At 28.5% G+C, this 24885-nt stretch overlaps 2 protein-coding genes and 2 pseudogenes across 4 annotated transcripts in view; 3 read left to right on the plus strand and 1 right to left on the minus strand.

Moving 5' to 3' along the window:
* Positions 1-24885, minus strand: part of LOC105144598 (RCC1 and BTB domain-containing protein 1-like) — a 33064-nt gene that overhangs the window by 3594 nt on the left and 4585 nt on the right. The window contains exons 1-8 of one of the 3 annotated variants that reach the window (XM_087415112.1): positions 7297-7420; positions 5969-6128; positions 5553-5714; positions 2089-5212; positions 1351-1550; positions 579-758; positions 248-506; positions 40-164 (exon numbers count right to left, since the gene is read on the minus strand). In XM_087415112.1, coding sequence (XP_087271238.1) covers positions 40-164; positions 248-506; positions 579-758; positions 1351-1550; positions 2089-2185 — 861 coding nt within the window. In that variant the 5' untranslated portion in view covers positions 2186-5212; positions 5553-5714; positions 5969-6128; positions 7297-7420. Of the gene's footprint in view, positions 1-39; positions 165-247; positions 507-578; positions 759-1350; positions 1551-2088; positions 5213-5552; positions 5715-5968; positions 6129-7296; positions 7421-24885 lie in introns of those variants that run through there. The other 2 variants (XM_087415113.1, XM_011053576.2) reach the window with 2 other exon arrangements.
* Positions 6018-7584, plus strand: LOC147906920 (uncharacterized; annotated as a pseudogene).
* On the plus strand, positions 7658-9300 carry LOC147906921 (uncharacterized; annotated as a pseudogene).
* LOC105144608 (RCC1 and BTB domain-containing protein 2) lies at positions 11912-23426 on the plus strand. The gene is made up of 10 exons (XM_087415139.1): positions 11912-12083; positions 13339-13501; positions 16808-17017; positions 17105-17414; positions 17513-17631; positions 17728-17994; positions 18665-18783; positions 18871-18971; positions 19040-19182; positions 22729-23426. The coding sequence occupies exons 1-10, from the start codon at positions 12013-12015 to the stop codon at positions 22900-22902; spliced, it is 1677 nt and encodes a 558-aa protein (XP_087271265.1). The 5' UTR covers positions 11912-12012; the 3' UTR covers positions 22903-23426.

Below are 24885 nucleotides of genomic sequence, written 5' to 3' on the forward strand. Positions count from 1 at the left end.
TTTCTGTGTTCTTTATGATGACAATAAATATGAGTTTACCATGACTGGTTCATAGATCTCTTTCTCACTAAAGCCCAATTGGCCAAAATCATTTCCACCCCAGGAATAAAGATTTCCTTCATCCGTAAGCGCCAGCGTATGCTCTAATCCGCAAGCCACTTTGACTGAAAAAATATCGATTGTTCAATGATATCACTTTTCTTTATCGTTCTTTTATTCTTTTGTTTTATCCAGATAAGAGAATTACCTATTACAGTGCCTTTCAATGATTCAAGCTGGCAAGGCGTCATTCGATCTTCGTCATCACCTACACCCAGCTGGCCAATACAATTATTGCCCCAAGCAAACACCTCGCCATTTTTGACGACTGCCACGGTAAAGGTATCACCGCAAGAGATGCAGATAACCTTCTTCTTAGCCAAGGAATCCACTAGCCTAGGTACGTTTTGATTAATGTTTTTATCGTTACCCACTTGTCCGAATTTATTTTGTCCCCAAACATATACCTAAATCAAACCAAGTAGGTATCTAATATAGCTCGTAATAACGTATATCATTATACTCAAACTTTTGCTTACATCGCCAAACTTGGTCAAAACAACAGAATGATGACACCCACACGCAATGTCCACGATGTTCTCGATAAGGGAATTTTTCAGAATGACACTAAAGTAGGACACTAAAGTAGGCGTGAGAATGACTGAATCACACATTCCGAGTCCCAGTTCGCCGTAAGAGTTGGAACCCCACGAATATACCTTTTGAAGACAATATACTATCAATAATTTTAACATTGTAAAAATACATTGATTTGGCAATGAATATAAATCGAGATAAAATCTCTAATAATTCATCTGATCTGTCAGAAGCATCGATGAAGAAAAATTCAAATGTTCTTTTGTAAAAATATAAGGATGTCAATTATTTATTTTATTCTTAGTTACAAGAATCCAAAAAAACTTAATGCTTAACAAATTCGTATTTAATGAAAATTACGTATTTCAAAGAGAGGATCAGAATTATATTGTATATAACTTCGATAAAAAAAAATAGTATAAAAATGATGATTGATATAAAAAATTCATTCGGAAATCTTTTATCTGCATTGTCATCTATTGATTACTAACACGAGTTTATACACGAGTTTAAATTCTTGAAACAAAGGATAATTTACAATAACAATTGGCAAATGCCATAAATCAATTCTTAAATTAAAACTTTAAATAATAATTAATAAAGCGCTCAATATTTTTGTTGTATATTCTAGAGAAGTAAGATGTTACAAAAATATCAAATTTTTTTTTTCACTTGTGTATGTGTGTGTATTCCAATATCAATTTCCTAACATACTTCTCCTTCCTTCGTAAGTGCGAGAACGTGACCGTTGCCATAAGCAAATGTCTTAATATTCTTCTTGCAAAGAGCCTCCACCTTCCTTGGATACAATGTGGAATCGAAGTTCCCTATTCCCAAACAACCATCGACATTGTTACCCATGGCATACACTATTTTATTCTTCATCACCATCAAGGTCTCTCTACCCATTTCACCTGTTATCAAACAAGATAAGATAAACAATATTGCCAAAAGTACCAAAATGAGTGAATTTTTGACAAGGATGCGTTCATGCTTTGATTCGAGTGATTCATCCTTTTTAATTTTACGAAATTTCTAATGAAACTCGTCGAATATGTCTCGATTGAGTACAGCCTCTTGGCCAGAAATATTACGCACCCTATTTCAATCATTATTTAAAGTTTCAGCTGAAAAATTGATTTATAACATTTGCTGTAAATTATTCTTTGTTTTAAAAACCCTTTAAACTTTTATACAATGCCGGTAACAATGCTAATAGGTGACAATAATTAAAAGTAAAAAATTCCCAATGAGAAAGAACAATAAAAAACATACAAGTGCCTAATATTTTCAATCAATGCTGTATTTATTGACTTCACAAATTTATCATTACTGTTTTGTTACTCTGCTATAATAACGTCTTTCTTATTTTAAAAAGGGGAGACGTGAGCCATTAAGATTGAAAGTTAAAAGTTTAAACAATACGAAAGACGAAAGAAAATAGCGAATTACCGTATACCCAAACCATATGGATCTGCGAAATAAAATCCGGCTCCAGTGAACTAAAAATCGGCCAATTACGTAGATCCGAGATGCAATGGACGCACATATTGCCTCACAAGATTGCTTCAATTCACTCTGATTATCTCTAGTCGCCTCTTCGCGAACGCTTTGTTTCTTTGTTTTGTTCCTTAGTATCTTTCTAATCACGCATTCAAGCGTATTACGACCTTTCGCGTTCAACAGAATGTTTATTTTGCAACTGTTGGAAGTTCTTTAATTCGCTGGGATAGAACTATTACATCAAATTTAAAAATATAATGCAACCAATGGCTGCGTTCAGCAGAACGTTTATTTTGCAACTGTTGGAAGTTTTCTTCGCACTGATTGGGTTATGCTTTTAGATCAAGAGAAATGGTCCTATCTCAGCAGAGAATCATAAAACGATTGTATTCTGCTGAAAACTGTTGTATTCTACTGAACGCAATTAATGTGAAAAAATGTCCAAAAACACTTGCAAAATAAATGCTTGTTTAACAATTATTCTATTACTGCCGATAATTAAAGTGAATAATCAAAAGATCAAATGAGAACGTGCAATAAAAATTATAATCATAATCATTTATATGAATGAAAACATTTAACGGGTTGTCATATTCTCTGCAATTTTCGTTCTTTAGAATAAAGAAAGTTACTGAACATTATACTTAAAAAATTGAAGAAAAAAATACATTAGCTTTGTCTAGATTTTAATTGTAATATAATAAAAAAAAAAATGTTTGAAAAATGAGTTTTTAGTTAAAAATCACAATTTTTCAATTTTTAATTTTTTTTTATAAAAAATTTATGACTATACTCTATAGATATGACACTTTCTGAAAAAATAATGCAACGGTTCTTTCCTCCAAAAAAGGTATTCTGAAAACTAAAAAAACATAATCGTTGAAAAAAAAAGAATATGAAATTATTGTATAAAATATAAAAGATTCATTATTATAATATAACAAAGATATATTAATTAGAGATAGACCTTTAAAATTATTTTAGGTTTAATTTGTAACCATGAGCGATTAAAGTTTTATGTTAATATTTTAAAAAAATTGTAATATAATAATGTACTGTAATATAATAATGTAGTATAAAAACGACAAGGTTTTAGAAAAGCATTCATAGTAACTAAGTATTAGAAAATGTCAAAAAATTTTAATACATTCACAGTCTACAAATATATTCATATTTTCCAAAATTTACTGCAGACATAAAATAAATTACAAATTTCACAGCGACATATAAGCGCGAGCCTGGCATGACAGACAGTGAACTTGTCAATATGCCAAAGGTCTTGGGTTCGATTCTGATAGAAACCAAAATATTTTTACAATTTTATTTTATAGGCATATAATTAATATAAATATACTTTAACATAACATACGAAATGGTAAAATTAACAAACGAAACGTAAATATAAAATTGTATAAACAGTAACTATATAACAATGGCTGTGTTCGAAAATTCATTACCAGAGCTGAAAATCTACATTTTACGTATACTATACATTTCCAGCATGGCAGTGAATTTTAGAACACAGCTAACGTGTGAATACATGTATGAATAAAGTGATGTGTGCGGTAGATTCAAAATGTCCCATACTTAATTAAAATACAGAACCACAAATTAAATAAATAAAAAATATTAATAAATGTATTACTAATGCATGAATGTATTATTAATAAATAAAAAGTAAAAAAGAGAACTGTTGCAATAATTATATCGCCATCGTCCCGGCTGCAACACCTAGCTATAGTAAATTATTATATATCGCGTTCGAAAAATTCGAGAGAATATACACGACACATACGGAAATTCGAATACCAGCTCAGCTCATCGACAGAAAAAAAAAGAACAACATCAAACAATCATGAGACAAACACGAGATAGTTAGGCCGGTGAGTGCAAACAGCGGAATTTAAGTATAAAGCTGATTCTACAATGAGTTGGTAGTCGGAAATCTTAAGGATCGATAAGAGAGACCCGTGGAGACCTCTAGTCGAAGATGAATTTTTTTATACCGAAATTATGGCTAAAAATATTGGATGGATCGCATTTTGCGATATTCATAATCAGCAAAGACTCCTGAAGGCTCGTACAGAGCGATTTTTTTTTGTAAAAAGAGAAAAATAAAAATTTGTTCTGATATCTCACTCGATGTGTATCACAGTGCAGTTGAGGTGTATATGATTTTATTAATAAAAATTTTTAAGAATCAATTTGCAAAATCTGGCTCTGTATGAGCCTTCCCAGCAATATAACAAAGAAATCCCAACAGGTTTCATAAGAAAATATTATTTCTTCGAGAAGAAAAATGAGTATAACTGAGCTAGATCTGCACTTATAAAATGCATATCTTTATACTAAAATTATGACTAAAATGTAACATGAATCGCGTTTTAATAAATCGCGTGATATTTGTAATCAGAAAAGGCTCTTGAAGGCTCGTACAGAACTATTTTTTTTTTGTAAAAAAGGCATAATAAAAATTTGCTCTGATATCTCATCCGATGCATACTATAGTGCAATTAAGGTGTACATAATCTTATTTAAAAAAATTTTCAAGAATCAATTTGCAAAATCCGACTCTATACGAGCCTTTCTAGTAATATAAAAAAGAAATCCCAACAGGTTTCATAAAGAAATAATATTTCTTTGAGAAGAAAAATGAGCATAAGATCACCTAGATCACCAGAACTGCACGTTCTGCTACAGCTGATTGCTAATCATAGGGAAATTCTTCACATTGTGAGTTGAACAAAGAAAGGTAATAGGTTTCCTTGTCTTTTCTAGTGACAAATCTCACCTTCGACTTCTTCGGCGTGCCGAAAGTGGCCGAGAGGAAACTAGACAGCATGAGACATTCTCTTGAAAAAAAACCCTCTTTCGTTCTGTTGCGCTTGATTAACGTATAATAGCAAAAATAATTTCAAAACGCAATAGTTAATTAATTATTTACGATTTTTTATAGGAGTTATATACTGCATTTATAAACACAGTTTGTAAGAATTCCATGTAGTCTTGTGCGTAAGATGCGATCAGTATGCTGGAGATCCTATGTTTTTTTTCCTTTTTTCACATATTTTTTCTGAAATAAAGTTATTAATAAACATATTAGGGCGAGCATATTTTTATATAATTATTGAATTTATTTACTGTACTTTTAATTTTATTACTGTACTATTTATGTGTACTTTTAAAAGTTTTAAACCAACAACCAAAATATAGTCGAACGTTAGAAAAAATATAGAATAAAATTACTAAAGCCATATCAGAGGTTGGACACAATATAAATAAATTAATTTATTAAATCTTCATTATATCAGTGAGTAAAAAGTAGTAAAAAGTCAGTAGTAAACAGTTCAAATGGGACCTACATTTTGTTGAAAAGCGAGAAAAATTAGAATTATGAATTAATTTATAATTACGTTATATGAAGTTAGATGAAATCAATTACTTTATCTCTTTCCCGGCATGCTATTCTTGTTTTACATTTAATAAACAATGAAGACAATGGCATAACAGAAATAGCGATAATGTCTTTCGGAACGCATTCATCAATTTCAATTTCTATTTAAAAGTTGTTTCCTCTGTGAAAATAATTTCAATATCAGGAGAGTGGCTTTCTATCTCAACGCAAATAAGCACATGTAGCGAGATAAAAAACTAATATTTTACAATGAAAGCACAATATAAACTTAAACATTGAATTAATTACTCAACATTTAGGTATATAATATATGAAGAAAATATTGTAAAATTAGTAAATTATTAAAACAGGTTGTAATTAAAAATATTTTTTGCATTAATGCACTAAAAAGTGCATCATTTTTTTGTAACTTACAAATTGTGCAGCATCTGTAGGGTATCCCATATATGGATATCCTACAAATATGGGATATCTCATATCATTTATACCTGGGTACCATATTTGGATATCCAGGCTTATATAACAGGAAGTGCAATTTCTTGCACTGGCGGAGCGAGCACCGGCATAGGGATTGCTGTAAAGAAATAATATTGTATATCATCTGTACATACATTTGATAAATATATTAACATTTTATTTGTGCGTACAAATCAAATAATCAAGTAATATAAATAATATAGATAATGAATATTACAATAATAAAAATGATGAAATCGATAACACTGTCTTGCATGTAGATGAAAATATTGATGCACATCGTTTGCGTTTTATAAAGCTTAATGAACCATCTTTTGTCAATCTGGGATATGTTTTTACTGAATTGCAAAGATCTATTCACGGGATTGGCGAATGTCGTTTTATTGATCTCATAATAACGCAAACGAAGCATTACAATCTCAAAACCCAGTATTTTGTCGAATGTCAGACATGTCATTTCTAAGGTAATTTTTGGAATGAACCGACGACAAAATATTGGATGTCACGTTGCAAGAATCGCATGGACATATTGGTAAAGAAAACGATGTGTCAATACCGCAATGGAAATCGTTACCTAATATAATTTCTGATATGTCAGTAGATACATATGCAGCAACACATTCACGGACAGAAACTGTCTTTAATATTTTGAATGATAGTTCTGTCGGTTCTGTATCAGATGTTCTTGAATTTTGTAGCAATAATTCAACGAACACACATGTATGTACGGATAAGAGAAATGAAATAGCTAATGATACATCAACATTGCAGTCGAAAACAGAATTGAAAATACCGATAAATGAAGACATGATAATCAAAATATTATAAATAATGTAGATAATGTAGATAATGTAGATAATGTAGATAATTTAGATAATATAGATAACGTAGACAATGAATATGATATAATGAATAATGAAGATGACGAAATCGAGAATACTGTCTTGTCTGTAGATCATCAATCTGGGATATATTTTTACTGAATTGCAAAAAATATCTACTCACTGGATTGGCGAATGTCGTTTTATTGATCTTGTAATAATGAAAATGTAACATCACGGTCTCAAAACTCAGTATTTTGTCGAATGTCGAATGTGTCATTTCCAAGATAATTTTTGGAATGACTGAACTGATGACGACAAAATATTGAATATCAATAGAAGTATCGTGTGGTATTATATTGATGACAGGGATTGGTCATAAGCAGCTTGAAGAACTTCTTGCTGCTATGGATATTTCATGCATGAGTATAGAATAAAACGTACATTAATTATCATAATGAAGCTGTCAGAAGCTTTTGCCGCCACTGCAGAAGAAGAAATGCGCACAGCTGGCGAAGAGGAAACGCGTTTGACAATTGAAAGGGGAGATGTAATAGACGGCATTCCGCATATACCTGTAATAACAAATGGCTCGTGGATGAAGAGATTCTATCGCAGTGGTAGTTACGATTCTTCATTCGGTGCAGCTATTATTACGGGATATTTTATTCTCAAAAAGTTTTATTCGTCGGTGTAAGAAACAAATATTGTGGTTTGTGCACGAGCAGCTAAATTATCTTCAACACCAAAAGAATATAGATGCTTTAAAAACAATCAAAGGGAAAACAATCAATGTTCTACCAGTATGGAAAGCAATGTAATTCTTGAAGGTTTCCGATGTAGCTAAGAAATGCATGGATTAATCTATAATAAATATATTGATGATGGAGATAGTAATGTTGCTAAACAAATAAGAGATTTTCCATCAAATATTATTCAAATATTCATTGTGGAGAAGATTGAATGTATGAATCTTTGTAATAAAATACGTGAAGCAGGAAGTAGTGGTGGCAGAAATATTTCAAAAAAAGATCGTAACGAACAGCGTGATGAAAATTCGGAACGCTGTTGTAAAAGACGTCTCATTTCGCCGTAACAGCGAAATACTTTGGCAAGATAAAATTGCAGGATTAATTAAAGATTTACAAAATATACCTAGTCATGTATTTGGTGAGCATAAAGATTGCGTCTCCCTTCAATATTTTTATACAGGAGATTGAAAAGAAGGTGAGGAAAATCTTGTGCTTCAATTACAAAAGGCAGGATTATTTTAAAAAATTGAAATTTCAATGAAACGTATTATAGAGAATGCTGATAGTTTATTATATTAATTTACTAGTAATTCCTGGAAAGTTGCAATGGTATTATTAGTAAAATGATTGGTGGCAAACGTATTCATTTTGCAAGGAGAGGTTCTTACGAGACGCGTGTAAAAGCATCTATAGTATAAATAAATACTTTGCAAGTAGCATTGAATTCTACTTGTCATATTATAGATAAAAAACCACCAGCACGTACACAAATAATCGACCGTCGAAATATGAAAAAAAATGAAGCTTATCATGAACATGTTCGCACGGCAAAAGAATTAGGTATCTCTGTTCGTACATCAAAATATTTTGTTAAAACATTTACGTCCGATAAAGATTACGGAGCAAATGCAGAATTGATAAAGAAGGCTATATGTACGAACAGCTGAAATCTTTACGAAAAGTTAATAGAACAACAATGTGATCGTGCTATATTAGAATATGCTATGCGGGGTCAGCATGAAAACCCGCAGTGGTACAACATACGGCGAAAATTTCTCTCTACTTCAAATTTTGGAAAGGTTTGTAGTAGAAGAGAAACAACTTCATACCAAAATCTTGTAAAAGCAATTCTTTACCCTCCTCGTCTGATAAACGCAGCTGTTGAGTGGGATAAAGAAAAAGAGATTGTGGCACGACAGCAATTGCAGGTAGAGTTGGGAATAGAAAGAAATGATTGTGGATTATTTATTGCAGAATTCCCATATCTTGTTGCCTGACGGAATTATCGGAGATGATATTATTGTTGAGATTAAATGTCCTTAATGCGGCGCGGCAAATGTCTCCTATTGATGCAATGCTCAATATGATTGCAGACATTCATAGAATTTTTGATAAATATAATTTTTGAGAATGGATGACACTGGAATCGAAGACACGCGTACTATTTTCAGGTCCATGTAACAGAAAGAAAGTATTGTGTTTTTGTTGTATGGATGCCCTTTTGGATTAAAGTACACGATTGTCGAGCGTGATGATAAGTTTTGGGAAACAAAAATGTTACCATTGCTGAAACTATTTTACGAGGACTGCTTGGTTCCAGAAATAATCGATAAGTAGAGCGGCAAGAAATATGCCAATTCGGAAACCGTATTATATCATCGAGGCACAGAAAGCAGCTCGGAAAGAATGTCATTGAGCTATTGTTTCAATAATAATAAAATGTATATCTATATATGTATGTATATATGTGTATATATATATATATTTATATGTGTATATGTGTATATAAGTATATATAAATGGATATATAAATGGATATATAAATCTTGTGCACGCATTCTTTGTGTAATAAAATAATAATCTATTTTTTTCTATAATAGCCAATGACATCCTGAGTTGCTTGGGAAAAAGTGGTGCTCAACAAACGAGAATGGATTGAAATTAATCAAAATGGATTCAGATTTTCAGAAATATTGATTTACAAATGTTAAAATGAATGCTTTTCAATCCTGAATGCATTTTTATTCATTTATAGGAATTGCATGAAGCATACCTCTATGCCTTTCAGTCTAAAAATAATATTAGCTTTTTCTGTGCACAACAACACAATTATGAATACTGTTTAATTCAAAATTTTGAATAGAAAATGCAGTTTTTCAATCCAATTGCATCCAATTGAATGTAATTGAATCCAATTAAATCAAATTAAATTCAAAAAAAGTATTCGCTATTTATACATATATATAAAATACGATAGAAAAAAAATTTCAATCCATTTTAATCCATTCTCGTTTACTGAGTAGACATATAAAATGATGTATTGCAAATTAGATCGTAATTTGAACTAAGTGATTGCATTGCAAAGAGTTCATATCAAATAGTTTTTATTTTGTAATACATTATTTTTCAAAATATATGCAGATAATAAGCAGATGAAAATAAAATACATAAAATATTAATTACAAATAATATTAAAAATACATGTGAAAAACACACGTACATATACATGTATACGTGTACATATATATATATATATATATATATATATATGTAAAATCAAATAACAATATATTGTGCAATACTTTCCGTTATGCAGTTAAAGTCATTTTGCAATGCGATCACTTAACTCAATTTAAATTGCGATCCACGAATTTATGAATTCTGTATAATATATATATATATTAGGTGTTGGAATTAATTCGTAGCGTTTTTTAATGAAAGAATGTTATTTATTTCACATGAGCATTAAAAAATACATTAATGAAAGTACTTCCCATCACTTGTAAAACGCTACGAATTAATTCCAACACCTATATATATATATATATACACACATGTTATGTGTATAATGTGTAGAAACAATGGCATGTACTACTTCAGCTTTTTTGTTTTTAGAAATATTTAAACATATCTGTATAATAAATAAATACCATTGTTATATGTGTATAATTGCATATGTATAATTATTAATATCCTATAAGATAAGATAATCCAATTTCATTTTACAAACGCATAATAAAATATTAAACATTAGATTAGCAAATGAAAGCAGTGAAAAATTACTAGGAACAGGACGATGTGAGTGATATATGCAAGTGCGCCATTCTCGTCGTAAATCGTCCCTGATTTGGCATCCCTTAAACATTGTCGGTTGTCTAATTATTATATCAATATGTAGTATTAAAATGAAAATTTAACGTTAAACAAATATTATTTTATTAGCCTCAAAAAAATTATCAAGTAATATAGAATAATTTACCGGTAAGTATAGAATAATTTACGGGTAAGTTATTATCAAATTTGGTCATTTTTATCTCTAAATGAAAGTAAAACGGTTTCGAGGGGCATTTAGGTCATGTTATTTTTTTCTAGGTGGAGACGCCAAAAAGATATGAAGGTCATCTCCACTTCTTAAAATGGAATTGTATGACATATTTTTTTATACAATGTGATTCCTTTAATTATAATTATAATTATTCCTCTAATTATAATTATAATTATTCAGCATATAAAAGTATTGAGATAGTGATACAAAAAGAATTAATAGTTTACGAGATATTTTACACTTTATTCTGGTACATATTGACATAAAATTTTAATAATTCGTAAACTATTAACATTTTGATAATCATATCGTAATACTTTTATGAACAGAATAATGAGATGAAAGTTGGTGGAAAGAAATTTATCTAGCATTTTATATCAATATGTGCCAGAATAAAGTATAAAATATCTCATAAATTATTGGTTTTTTGAAATCACTATCTTAATACCTTTATATATAGAATAATTAGAGGAATCATATTGTGTAAAAAAAATCATACAATTCCATTTTAAAAAGTGGAGGCAACTTTTATATCTTTTTGATGCTTGCACCTAGAAAAAAGACAATATGATCAAAATATGTCCCTCGAAACAATTTCACTTCCATTCGAAATATTTTTTTATATCATCAAAAATAAGCGAGATATTTCCGATGGTCGATTTAATAAATCACCCTGTATATAAATGCACAGAAACGCATTGAAGAATTTAAAAACACGAGCGTATCCTGTGTGGAATAGTTATTAATCTTAATCGGTGTTGTTCAATTTGACCACGTAACGATTAGAATCATTCATAACTTAAAGCATTATTTAATATTTTAAAGTTGATATAGGTCATAAAAGCTAATTTCTAATATAAATTACTCGAATCATATTCTAACATCATGAACACAAACCCTAAGTAGATAATATTTATATGATTAACATTGGTCTCAATAACACGAAGGTAAATTTATATTGATTTTCAAAGAAAGAGTTCGTTTCTTTCAATTGTCAGTACGCATCACATGTGAAATAAGATATTGTTAAAAAAGATATTTAACAAATATTTCTACAAATTGTATTTAATATCGATCGTTATCATGTCTATTTCGCTCAAATTTGATGAAAACCAAACAGACGAAAATATAGACTTAATCACTTTCAAACGTTGGTAAGTTTAAAATTTCTTTTTTCTTATTTTTTAAATATACATACGACGAATAATTTTGAAATAATATTAGGTGCGCAACTAAGTTCTCGCTGTTATTTTGATGGCATTTTTATCAAAATAACAGCGAGAATTTAGTTGCGCACCTAATAATAGACAGATATTAATGATCCTAGAATTAAACTCATATTTTTAGTACGTTGATTTAGCCAAAAGATTTTCCAGCATATTACATGTGCCTTTATAATATAAATTCTTCTTTGTGTATATTTTTATGCGATAATGAAAATTTATGTGTAAAGACTCTTAGTCCGAATTTACAATAGATATTTTAAAACTTAAGCCGTAAGAAATTTACCTGTTACAATCGAATGCAAGGGGAATAATTGACTATGATTCGTCCATTTTTTGTGACTTAAGGTTTAAAAATCTATTGTAGATCTGAGCTTAATCTACGATTGCGAAAGTCAGAAAATTAAAAAAAGTATAAGACATTCGTTTGTGTATTGATTAAAATTCCCAAAAATTTTTGTACTTAAAACAAAATGAACATACGCACATTTGAGCGTTGAAAAGAGAGAACGCGAAGATTGAGAGTAAGAAGTACAAGCAACATCCAAGATTTTAATTCAATTGTTCACGTAGGCATCGAGAACATGCAGACAATAAAAGCAACGTAATACCCAATTAACATTCCTCGCGAAATAAAAAAGTGATGTGATAATTATCATATTTAAATTTATTATACTTTTTACATCTATGAGCATAGGTAAAGCGTATAAGATTTCTTGAGAAATCTTCCTTTCTTCTATTTTTTTTAATTTTATAATATCAAGAAAAGATAGCAGTTTTTTGTCTTTGTAAAACGGCACACGGAATCGCGATCGTTAATATTAATTACAAAAAGTGTATCATTATGCGATCGAATCTTATGGCCATGGTACAAGAAAACATGATTAACAAAGCTTGAGCAAAAACCAAATCATAGTTGAAAAATTTCAAAAGAGGACTTAAAAAATTTTAGATTTTTTTTGCTAATTTCTTACAGTTCTTACGTCCGTTCATACGCAATAGTTATCATTCTTTTCACATTTATTTTAGCTCAACCTGCAACTTTTTCAATAAACTAAAATTCCGACAACCATCACTTATTGTTCTTCACACAAAACGAGATACATTAATTACTTTCCGAATTAATCATTTATTTATATTTACGGCAATATATATTTAGTAACAATTGTAATTATTTTTATCTAAGGCTTGGACTGCAATCATGCATCAACTGTAAGAATGGTACTGGCTATATAGATAAAGAATACCATCCGACAAAAGCGGATATTATGTTCAAAAAAAAAATAAAGATGTTGATTGCCAATATTACATATAATGGCATTGCTTTTTTGGTTACTCAAGATGTTGAGGTACATGAACAATTTATATATCGTAATAAAAATTGCCATTTTATATTTTACTAGAATGAATCTTCGCTGAATCTTTTTGATAATTTAAAAATTATATTATAGAGCAGTGTATAAAGTACACAGAATGCAAAAGAAGATTATAATTTTTATCTCTTAATAAACAAAATAGATGGAAATGAAAAAAGACAAATTGTTTTATAAGGTTAATTTTATCTTTATAAAAGTGTCTTTATTAGAAAAAAATAGTAAAACTTATGACATGTATCACTAACTATGTATATATCCTTTATAAAAGCAATAATCCTATAAAGGGAAAATGAGTATATTTTATATATTTTATATATTTACAACGTAATATATATGCCAAATACATTTAATACGTTAATTTTTTATATGTTTGTTATATGTTGTTTTTTATCATGTGCATGTAATAATGTCTTACAATATAAAGTTATAAGAGGTTAAAATTTATTTTTTGCATTTAACGTACAACAAACTTATAGTATCGACAATTTTAAGTAAGTTTACTAAATGTATGATCAACTCTCTATTAATTTTTGGATTACTTTCCCTTATAGAAATTTAATACTAATACTGGTCGCAATTAATCTTTTATTCTGAGTATTAAAAGTATTGTCAACAGCACTTTTAATATTAAAAATAAGTGATTAATTTGCCAGTTTTGGTATTAGATTTCTATAAGAGTTTATATGTATTAAATTATTTTATTTTATGATATAAATTCAATGTAATTAAATTCATTGAATCTAATCCATATAAAGAACGATGCACTGAAATTGAAAATTTTGAATATTTCAATTGTTTTTTATGAAACAAACATTTCATATAAAAATGAAAGAGCAGTTTCCAGAAGAACATATTTTGGTTACGTTAATTTTTTTTAGATAGAAGCACCATAAAGATTTAAAGAACTTTATTTTTTTAAATAAAATTATGATTTTTTAAAAATATAATATGATTGCATAATTGTTCTATATACAAATAAAAATATTAAGCAGATACATCAAAGTTAGATATTTTATACTTTATTCCACATATTAAAAGAATCCTAAGATTTAGTCTTATGAAGAATAAGAAGACTTAGCTGAGTAAATGTTCCAATTAGTGACAATCATGACTGTTTTTCTTAATAAATCAATTAATATAGATCAATGGGTGTTCATTCTAAAAAATGTGTTATTCAAAATTGTATATGTTATCTATTACAATGAATTTTGAATAAAATTAAATGCTTTTGTAAACGCTAAAATATTATAAGCATATTATCAATGATAACAAATCTAACAGATGCTCACTAACATCTTGTAAGGATGGAAGGCAACTATATCGACGGTCTTTTCGTCGAATGATTCTAACTATTATTAATCTAAAAGTAAATAAAAGTAAGCACCCAAAATTAAATAGATATTAAAAACATTGTGAATAATAACTGGAAACGTCACAAAAATACATATTTTAATTAATGCATCACTAATCGGTACTCAAATTTTGTTTGTCTTTATTACTGACAAACAAATATCATATAAAACAATAAAAACGTTCCTATTATTAAATGAAATGTGTAATTTATAAATATCAATTATTATTAAATTAAGAAATAATATTAATAATGTAACTTACAATCTTGCAGAATTTAAAAAATATACAAATATGAGTTCCTAATCTATGAATTGTCTTGCTTAAGTTAGTAATAGGGACACTCATGATTTTGTACCAATTTATGATAGTCGGTGCAGTTCCTAATCTAAGAGACAGCAATATATTTTCATTAGTTAAATTGTTTAATTCCAATATTTTAATCAAATTAACAACATATTGAGTACAAATAGTGGCTATAGATATGATTAAACATAATTTAAATTAAATATAAGATTATTTAACTGGATGTCAGTAATAAAGATGTTTCTTTGTTTATACGACGTGTCAATATTAGGAACGTTGGTGATGTTTACATCACCTATGGATCAATATCCGTTATAAATTGGGACAATTTCGAATACATATGTCATTAAATGGTATAAAAACAACATTTATAAATATGTAAATAAATTAAGAATTCTTAAAAAAATTTTAAAAATTAAGTTATCGTAATCTTTAAATATGTTCAAACTTGCTAAAAAAAATTAATTTCATGTGTACTTATGTGTACTTATTGTGGCATACGTATCGATAATTTATTAATTCTCTTTTGCCACAAGTTACTTTGTCACTAATTGAGACATTTAAATAGGATAAGGAGAAAAAAAGTTAGTCATAGAAAATGTTTATACTGCCAGGTTCGCTGAATGGAATAACATTTTGTCGTCATATTGAACATTCATATAGTAAGTGCAAAAAGTATCAGTACAAAGAAAATGTTTTTTAAAAAAACTTTATTTTTAAAAAGTAAATATTATCCAGTGAGAAATGACTCATCGAATTGATATCGAATCGATATAAATACAATGATTTCAACATCAATTTGATGTCGATTCGATGTTTAATTGACGATCATTTCTTAAATAATTAATAATTTATTCATAAAGAATAAAATGGACTGTATGTTTCTTAAAATTATACCAAAAAGATGTGTAAAATGTATACATAAAAGATGTGTAATTATACAAAATATATCATCCGAAAAATAAGATATCATCTGAAAATTAAAAATTGTATTGTTTGAATGCTCAAAAAGTATGCGTACAAACGAGAAATTTAGCTTCTAAAATTAGAAATATGAAGCTCGTTTGTTTATGTTAAAATAAAATGTATTCATTGTAAAATTGCTAATTAATGTTTATTTTCCACAAAGATTTTTTTTATAAAAAAATAAATTTCCTTGTATGAATACTTTTCATTTTCATTTGCACCTGAATACTTTTACAAACAAAATTATAAAGAGAATCAATTTATGTAAAGAAAACACATAATTGCTTAAAAAAATATGAAGTTAAACAATTAATTTTAGAAATAAGTAATTGCGTTTTCATTACACTAAATGATTCCACGTATTATATTCTGTTCATATAAGTTTTATATGTAGAAGAATTAGAAGAATCATATTATGTAAAAAAATCATGTTATTTTATTTACAGTAGTGGAAATAACCTTCGTATTTTTTTAGCACTCTCACCTAGAAAAAAATATGATTAAAATATGTACTTCTCGAAACAGTTCCAATTTCATTCGAAAAATTTCTTCGTATTAAGGAAAAATGAAATGTTCAAGGATTTCAATTTAAAAAAATAACATCTTGTATAATTAATTTAACTGAATAAATCAATGATCACATTATATTTTTAAAAGAAATATGTATGGGAAGATAAAAATGCAAAAATGACATTCAATTTTGAAGTTCAATCTACAGACAATAAGGTTGAAAATAAAATTGAAATTATGGTAAAACTCTCACACTATATATATTATACTTCCCATAAGATTGATTGGAGCAATACAAGAATTATAAAAGCAGCAACTAATAAGAGTAATTTTCTCGTTTTGACTGACGATGGCAAAGTAAAGTATTACGACGATATCATCATGAATGCATTAGTAAGAATAATTATTAACTTTACTTAGATATATTATATTTATTTAATTTAGATATATTACACAAATGGTTGGATAGAAGGAAAAAAATGCAGTATACATGAAATAAATATCGAAGAGAAGATTACATGCATAAGTTGCGGAATAAATTTTTTTGTGATAATTACCGATAACTATAAAATGTACTGTTGGGGTATATGTGACAACGATCAATTGAGTTTGTGTAGGACTAATAGCAAAATGATAAAAAAGCATAGAAATTTGGATGAGGATTTAACTTTTACCACTTATACTCAATACGACGAAATAGTAAGTTCTGTTGAACGGCCATGTGAAATAACCGCATTTAAAGACAAAATAATTGGTAATTTTCTTTAAAATACATTCCTAAAAGTGTAAAGATGTATACATGAAGAATTTATTGTTGCAAGTATTATAGAATAACCTAATCTTAATGTTTAGTCAAGGTAGCTTGTGGGATTGATTACATACTTGTTCTAAGTAATAAAGGGAAACTCTACGGCTGGGGATCAAACATTTACGATCAATTTAACAAAAGTTACAATACTTCTCCTATCAAGGTAAATGATTTGTTTCTATAATTGTATTATGAGAAATGGGAAAAAAGTAGGAAAACATAAACTAAAGAATAAACCAAAGAATTTTTTGATCAACAGATATACATAAAAAATGTAAAAAAAATATCAGACATCGCTGTCATTGATTACAAAAGCTTTGTCAAGTCTAGCGTGGGACATATCTACATGTGGGGCTTTATTTTTAATGTACCAATTAAAAAATATGTTCCCTGTGAATTTACGAACGCGTTTGACATATTCAACTCGACGACAGCTCTTTCACCAATGTCCATGGCCATGGCATATGAATTCATAAATGAAGAATTACACATATTAAATGATTTGGAAACTGCATTCGACGATCAGGTTAGACTTTATTTTGTGTGTTTATTTGTTTCTCGAATTCAATATTTTCAATGAAGTATTATAAGAATTGCAATACAATTTATTTTTACAATTTAGTTTTGAATCTTTAAAAGATGTCAAAAATTTTCAAACTCTTTCAACTAATGGCATGTTAAAAACCGCAAGCAAGCCATTAATTGCTTACAATCCGAAATTGATTATACTGATTATCATAGTTGTATTTTATCTCCTTGGTAAAGTCTTAGCATATTTTTCAACACCTCTCGTTTCGTGATTTGATATCTTAACTATCAGTACCTACATTTAAAAAAAGTATATATCCTTATCTACCGATAAGGATATTTGTAACCTAGCATTTTCTTTTGCTTATATCTCAGATTGTAGTACATCGATTTTAATTAATTTTTTTTTAATCTATTATTTGAAGACTAAGAAAAAGAAATTTTAATTAGAAAGTCTAAAATGTCATAGCTCAAAAGATATTTTGCAATAAGTGAAAAGGGAAAAAAAATGTCAGATCTATTGAGGGAGTTACGCTTTATAGATACTGAGGGTTAAATGTCTTTCTTTTTATTACATTTTTTCATTGCATAACAAAAGGAAAGATTTGATGATTACATAATACACATGTTCAACTGTAATAATTAATTCGTGTTTCCTGTCTCTAAAGTCAACAAGTGATCTCACGATAATGGTCAAGAAACAATCAATTTATGTTCACAAAGTTATCCTGATAATTCGTTCTACATATTTTAGAAGTGTGCTCCAAACTATTTATGTTGAAAATAGGTATATTTTTACTAAAAAAAAAGTATATTTAAAAAAACCTTTTTTGTTTGATTTGTTTGTAATATTTTAATATATTTTTCTTGACAGCATCATAGTGAATAATTATAGATATGCCGTTTTTAAAAAATTTTTAGAATATTTATATATCGGTCATCTCAATCATCTATCATCTTTTAAAAATCTAATAGGTGAGTTTGAGTTAAACGTACCGAATATTACATATGTAAGTCGCGACTAAAATATCTCTTTGTTGCAGATCTTTTGCAATTGGCAGATGCATTATGCGAGAAAAATCTCCAGATGGATTGTATATCAAAAATAAAGAAAACAATTAATATATCGAACGTCATGTACCTCTTTAACCTTATCAACAATATGAACGAAGGACATCGCAAGGAAGTAACTATTTTTTTGTTTTTATTATGGATTTTTCTTTCTATTATAAGACAAAAATATTGCAGAATTTATAATGGGATTAACATATAAATCCAATTGAGATATGTTTTCCATTTTCTCTTTCTGACCTAGTAAAATATTGTTCCCTTTAAAATTCGCGAATCTTTTACTTTTGAAACAAATGTATATTCCATTCTGAAGCTCAAAGCAGAGACTATTTCGACACCGGAGGAAAATAAAAAAACGCTCTCCTTAGTAAAAAATATTTCTTTATGATGTGAAATATAACACAGTACAACACACATTTCCTCCCGCGAAAAAATCAAAGAGATTCTGAAAGCAGATGTAACAAAAAAAAAATATCCGTGCCTCGGCGTTTTATCAGATCCGTCGTTAACGTTTTTTATACAGTCATTTATCGTATTTGCTTTATATTGACTTTTTACAATTGTTTAAAATTATATAATAATTGTTTTAAATAAACAATTGACGTTTTTGCATGTAAAATTATGCGATGAGTCCGAATACAAAAAAAATAACTTTATTAAAGAATTATTTTTTTTATATATTTCCAAAATTTTTGTATAATAATAATAATACAATTATAATTATAATTATTATAAGAATCTTGGTCATTTGATTTGTCGTTTATATGATTCCGGTTTTGTATCACTAATAATAGACCAACAGTATTCGACAAGCATGTGTCTGATGTCTTTTCCTTTGAAGCGTTTCTCAGTATTCTGAAAATGTTCATCATGTTCATCACTGTGAATTCCCCAAATTTGATGGAAAAAAATCCAAATAGTTGTGAGCAAAGTGTATTTTGAGTGACATGTTAACTTTCATTGTATGAAAAGCTGAAATCATTTTAGCAACAATTTTTTTGTAATTGTCGGCTTTTTTATTGCCCAGAAAATTTTTAGTATCAGTCAGTATTGAGACATGGATATGCTTTCCTAACATCTACTTTCAGAATCTCTTTGAATTTTTTATGGGAGGAAACCTGTGCTGTACAGCATTATAAAAAGACATTTGATGATATTTAAAATGTAACGACTTGATCTGGTAAAAGAACCGAAGAACTGCCGAGACACGGGTACTTTTTTTTACATCTACTTTCAGGATCTCATCGATTTTTTCATGAGAGGAAAAAAATCGATTTTTGTCGTACTGTGTAATAAGAAATATTAATTAATAGTAATCAATAATATATACATATATTAATTAATAGTATGTATTAATATTAATTTAATATAATCACGTGTATAGGAGAGGAGTTATATGCTATAAAATTATATGTATGTTACAAATGAAACAGTTACTAAAATTGCAATAATATTTTTCGTATTTTGATAGATGCGAAATTATCATTTATTATATCAAACTTTATAGAGCCTTTCATTTTTTATTTTCAATTAAAAGATTGTATTTGATAAGGTCCACAGAAAAAAAAATACCATGTGCTGGGGTAAAGATCCAGCTATTCTTATATATTTTGAGTCGCTGAATATGAATCCAACTGAACAAAAATAGGATCACCCATAGGGTAAATTTTCAATCTAGAGCGAAAAAATAGGTCAAAAATCTTGAAATCTCTGCTTTTATTGATATATTCTAAGATCACTGGCAAAAGACTTCTGATTAAACCTAAATCATATGTTTCCCGAGTTGAGAATTATGTGCAAATATAGTGATAAGTGAAAACACCTACAAGTACCTGCTGCTATAGAGGCTGCTGGAGACGATGACAACTGCCCCGAACAACAGCCCCGTGTAGAATGATTCGTTTTCTGATCCACCGTGGTAATGAAGTCTGCGAAGGCGTGCTGCCTTGCAGGGGGGCAATAGGGTCCCATACAGCACAGAAACATTGCAGAAACATTGCAGAATGATTTCACTAAAACATTGCAATATTGCATGGTAGTTGCGAAACGTTGCTAATTCATTGTTGCAAAATTCCAACAATGTTAAGATATCCGCTGTTTGTTTTATATCGCAACAAAATGTTCCAGCAATATTGCAATGTAATGTATTTGGATAAATTTTTTCGAAAACTCTAAAATGAAAATTATTTCTAGACATATATCTCATTATCTTTAATTTTTCTACAAATCGCATTTCTAGTGATATGTACAAAAGCAATTTTTTATGATAAAATATTTCAATAAATATAGTAGAATAGTTGGATCTCCACCCCAGTACATAATACTTTTTTTCTGGTACTAATTTTTCTTGACTTAATGACGACCTTAAATAATTTTTCATTAACTTTAATTTAATGTAGCATCAAGTGGACCATAATTCAAAATTACCGTTAATAAATTAGAATATGTAGGAAATTAAATTGCCATTTTTGCGCTCCCTTTAAAATGTTTACATGAGATAAATGCCTCCCTCGCCACACTCGGTTGAAGCTATCCAGCTGCCAATATTACTTTAGGATATTAGATCAACGCGATGCTACGAATGCTTTAAATAAAACGAATGCTTTTGTCAATTTGTAAAATTCTTTTTTCTAATTAGTCAACCAAACGCTTCAAAGCATTTGTAGTGAGATTTTTAACCGTAGCTTTAGACAGAATACATTAGTTGTAAAACTATATCTTTATATTAGAGTAGAGAGCGCGAAGCTAATTGTGACATTTTTTTTAAGTTATAAATCTTCACACAATTATGATAGACTAATTGTAAATGTTTTAAAACGTTACATGTTCATCTGGCTCAATAACTGAGTACTTATAAATCGTTAATATCTTATAACTAAAAAAAAAAATACGTTCATTTTTTATAAGGATGTGGATCAATATGCCTATGAGGCATGTTGAGCATTCTCGAAGGATAAATTAAACCATGAAGATAATTGTTTAAGAGATTATATATGATTAAAAAACTTGAAAAGAATTATGTGTACATTAATCAAATTTTTATTAATAGTGTAATAATTTGTAATACTCTCTCTTTTTAAATGCTTATTAGATTAAAATTAGAAAATCATTACTCTTTACAATAATAATTAAACGTAAAATATATATTTAATCGTTAAAATAGAATAAAAAGTATCGATAAAGATAGATTTCATTTGAGCAGCTGAGTTTATAAGAGTCATTACATGGATATTGGGTCCAACAAGCCCCATATTGCTGTTGACTGAAATACTTATTTATAATTGAAAAACCGTAAATAAAATAGCAATTTGAATATTAAAGTTAAAAAATATGATAATAACTTCCAAAAACACATTTGATTGTTATAAATAGCTTTAATTTTTAACACATAGACCAAAAAGAGTACTCATCTAATAATTTTACTTTTGATATACAGAAATAAAAAAGCGCACGTATTTGGCTATTGACAGCCAGACACAGATTATTGTATTAAGGCACAATAATTTCTGTCTTTGTGCTACTTACGCAAACATAGACGTATCCATATATATTTTGATTATTTAGATATTTGCGTTTAATCAACTTGCCCTTATGCGCAACTAGCCCGGCTCTCTCCTACATATTTTTAAATTCACTTATATGTGTAGCTTCTATTTTTTAGGAATTGATGAAATATTGCTTCCACTTCTATTTTAAAAACATGGCGACTGTAATCCAGACAGATTGTTTTGAAGAATTGGATGTTGAAACAAAGACTATGTTAATAGATAAAGGGAACACCTTTTTGTCATCAGAAATTAATAATTCTGGTTATTTAGAAGAATATATTTCTTAGTTTAGAGAAAAAAAGAATATAATGGACTTTGTTCTGTGAAAATGATTTGCTCTCACAATCGTAACCATTATTGCATATGTTATTTAATTAATAAAAAAATGATTAAAAAATGAGTAAATGAATAACAAATAGGAAAAAAATTAATTTAAGGTTGTGAATAAATTATTTTAAATAAATCATGTTGAAATATGTTGAATGTTGTAAATAAAAAATAAATAAATAATAAATAGTGATTACTGAAAATGATAAGATACAATTGTTACATGAATTTTAAGATTTAATGGAGTATTCCTTCACACAAATTCTTGAGAAAATTCTCATCGAACTGCTACGTCAAGTGGTCGAATATTCCATCAAAAATATATCCAGATAACAAAATGTTAGCAGGATGTCATCAGACTGTTAGTAGATTTGATTAGAAGATGTTGGCAGACTGATCATAACTGATGTTTCAGTCTGCTTCTGTTCTGCTGATAGAATCTGTTAATATTCTATGCAAATAAACTGGCAGCAGAAATTAAGCAGAACCTGCTGACAGAATCTGAAATCAGATTGCGAGCCAGAGTCTGTTGACATAATTTGACAGCAGGTTGGCAATAAAAATCGAGTAAATCCTGTACTAAATTCCAGGTATGTCTGGACATAAAATGTATTTGATTATATTTGTACAAATAGGGCTTTACTAAAATTAAATTTAAGGCATAAGGAAACAAGACCGTTTATGTTAAATAATATTACTTTAAAATCCGAAGCATCACTACGGTCTGAGTATTGAGATGTTGAACTAATAATATATTTTCAAACAAGTGAATATAATATGAATGAATATATATATATTAGTTCAACATCTCAATACTCAGACCGTAGTGGCGCTTCGGATTTTAAAGTAATGTAAATTTAAGGCATATTAAAATCAAATTTGGTTATATTTAGGTTACTAATTTTTGGGATTTTCACATAAAAATCTATTTTGTATGTCTGTAATTTCAGGTAATTAAGAATTTATCCGGAATTTACTATTACATTATATCTGATTTTTATTTGGAACATAACATACATACATACTAATGGTTCAAACCAGGATTTTCATTTTTAATATGTTTAATCTATTTAATATATTGCATAATAAAAGTTATTATGCTATCTCCACTTGGAAATCTATTATTAATAAATTCCGAAAATAATTCGGAAATCCAGATAATGTATAGAGTACAAGAATAATATATTAGGAAATCCACAGCTTATAGCAATCGATCCTTCTGCGTCTATCCACTTATTCTAGATTTTCACTTATATATAAATTTCATGTATTAACGATTTAAGGTGTCAATTCCATATATGTCACACAAAATCGGGAGGTTTACCCTTTCAAAATTTTATCCGATCCTTTAATGTGATTGGCTCTCGTCTTTAGTTTTTTTGCTCGATTTAAGTATAGGAACTACAGTGGCTGCGTTCAGTAGAGAAAACTCTATTCAATTAACACTAAGTGATTCTTTAATTTTTGCCTTTAACTTTTTGCTGGATCTAAATGTAGGAATCAATCATATTAAAGAATCACACTAAGGGTGGTGTCTCATGACAGTCGGATTTTCGGAAAAAGGAATCTCGGAAAAGTAATAGAGAGTCAACCAATCAGAATTATTGGACTGCGTTACTGTTCTGTACGTTAAATACAAGATTATCGAAATTGAATTTCTATATGTATAAAAAGAAATTTATCGTTAATAAATAATTGTTTTTTTCACAAATTTTTACAAGTTTGCGGTAATTTTTCACTTTACATGCAATTAACGCGAAAGAATGTTAGGTGCGCAACTAAGTTCTCGCTGTTATTTTGATGAAAATGCAACTTTATTGTGAAAAAATGGTTACAAATGAATCATTGAAAGTATTGCCCATCGCTAGCTACTACTTTTTCCCATCTTTCTGGCAGAGCTCGTATCACGATAAAACTGTTCATCTTTTGAGGCTATCCACGAA

The sequence above is a fragment of the Acromyrmex echinatior genome, chromosome 17 (genome assembly GCF_024713525.1).
Source record: "Acromyrmex echinatior isolate Ae372 chromosome 17, ASM2471352v2, whole genome shotgun sequence".
NCBI classification, from domain to species: domain Eukaryota; kingdom Metazoa; phylum Arthropoda; class Insecta; order Hymenoptera; family Formicidae; genus Acromyrmex; species Acromyrmex echinatior.

Coding starts and splice junctions, on each gene's coding strand:
- LOC105144608 (XM_087415139.1), top strand. CDS start 12,013: ATGTCTATTTCGCTCAAATTTGATGAAAACCAAACAGACGAAAATATA. Junction 18,784..18,870: donor ACTATTTATGTTGAAAATAG/GTATATTTTTAC, acceptor TTTTCTTGACAG/CATCATAGTGAATAATTATA. Junction 18,972..19,039: donor ATCTTTTAAAAATCTAATAG/GTGAGTTTGAGT, acceptor TCTTTGTTGCAG/ATCTTTTGCAATTGGCAGAT.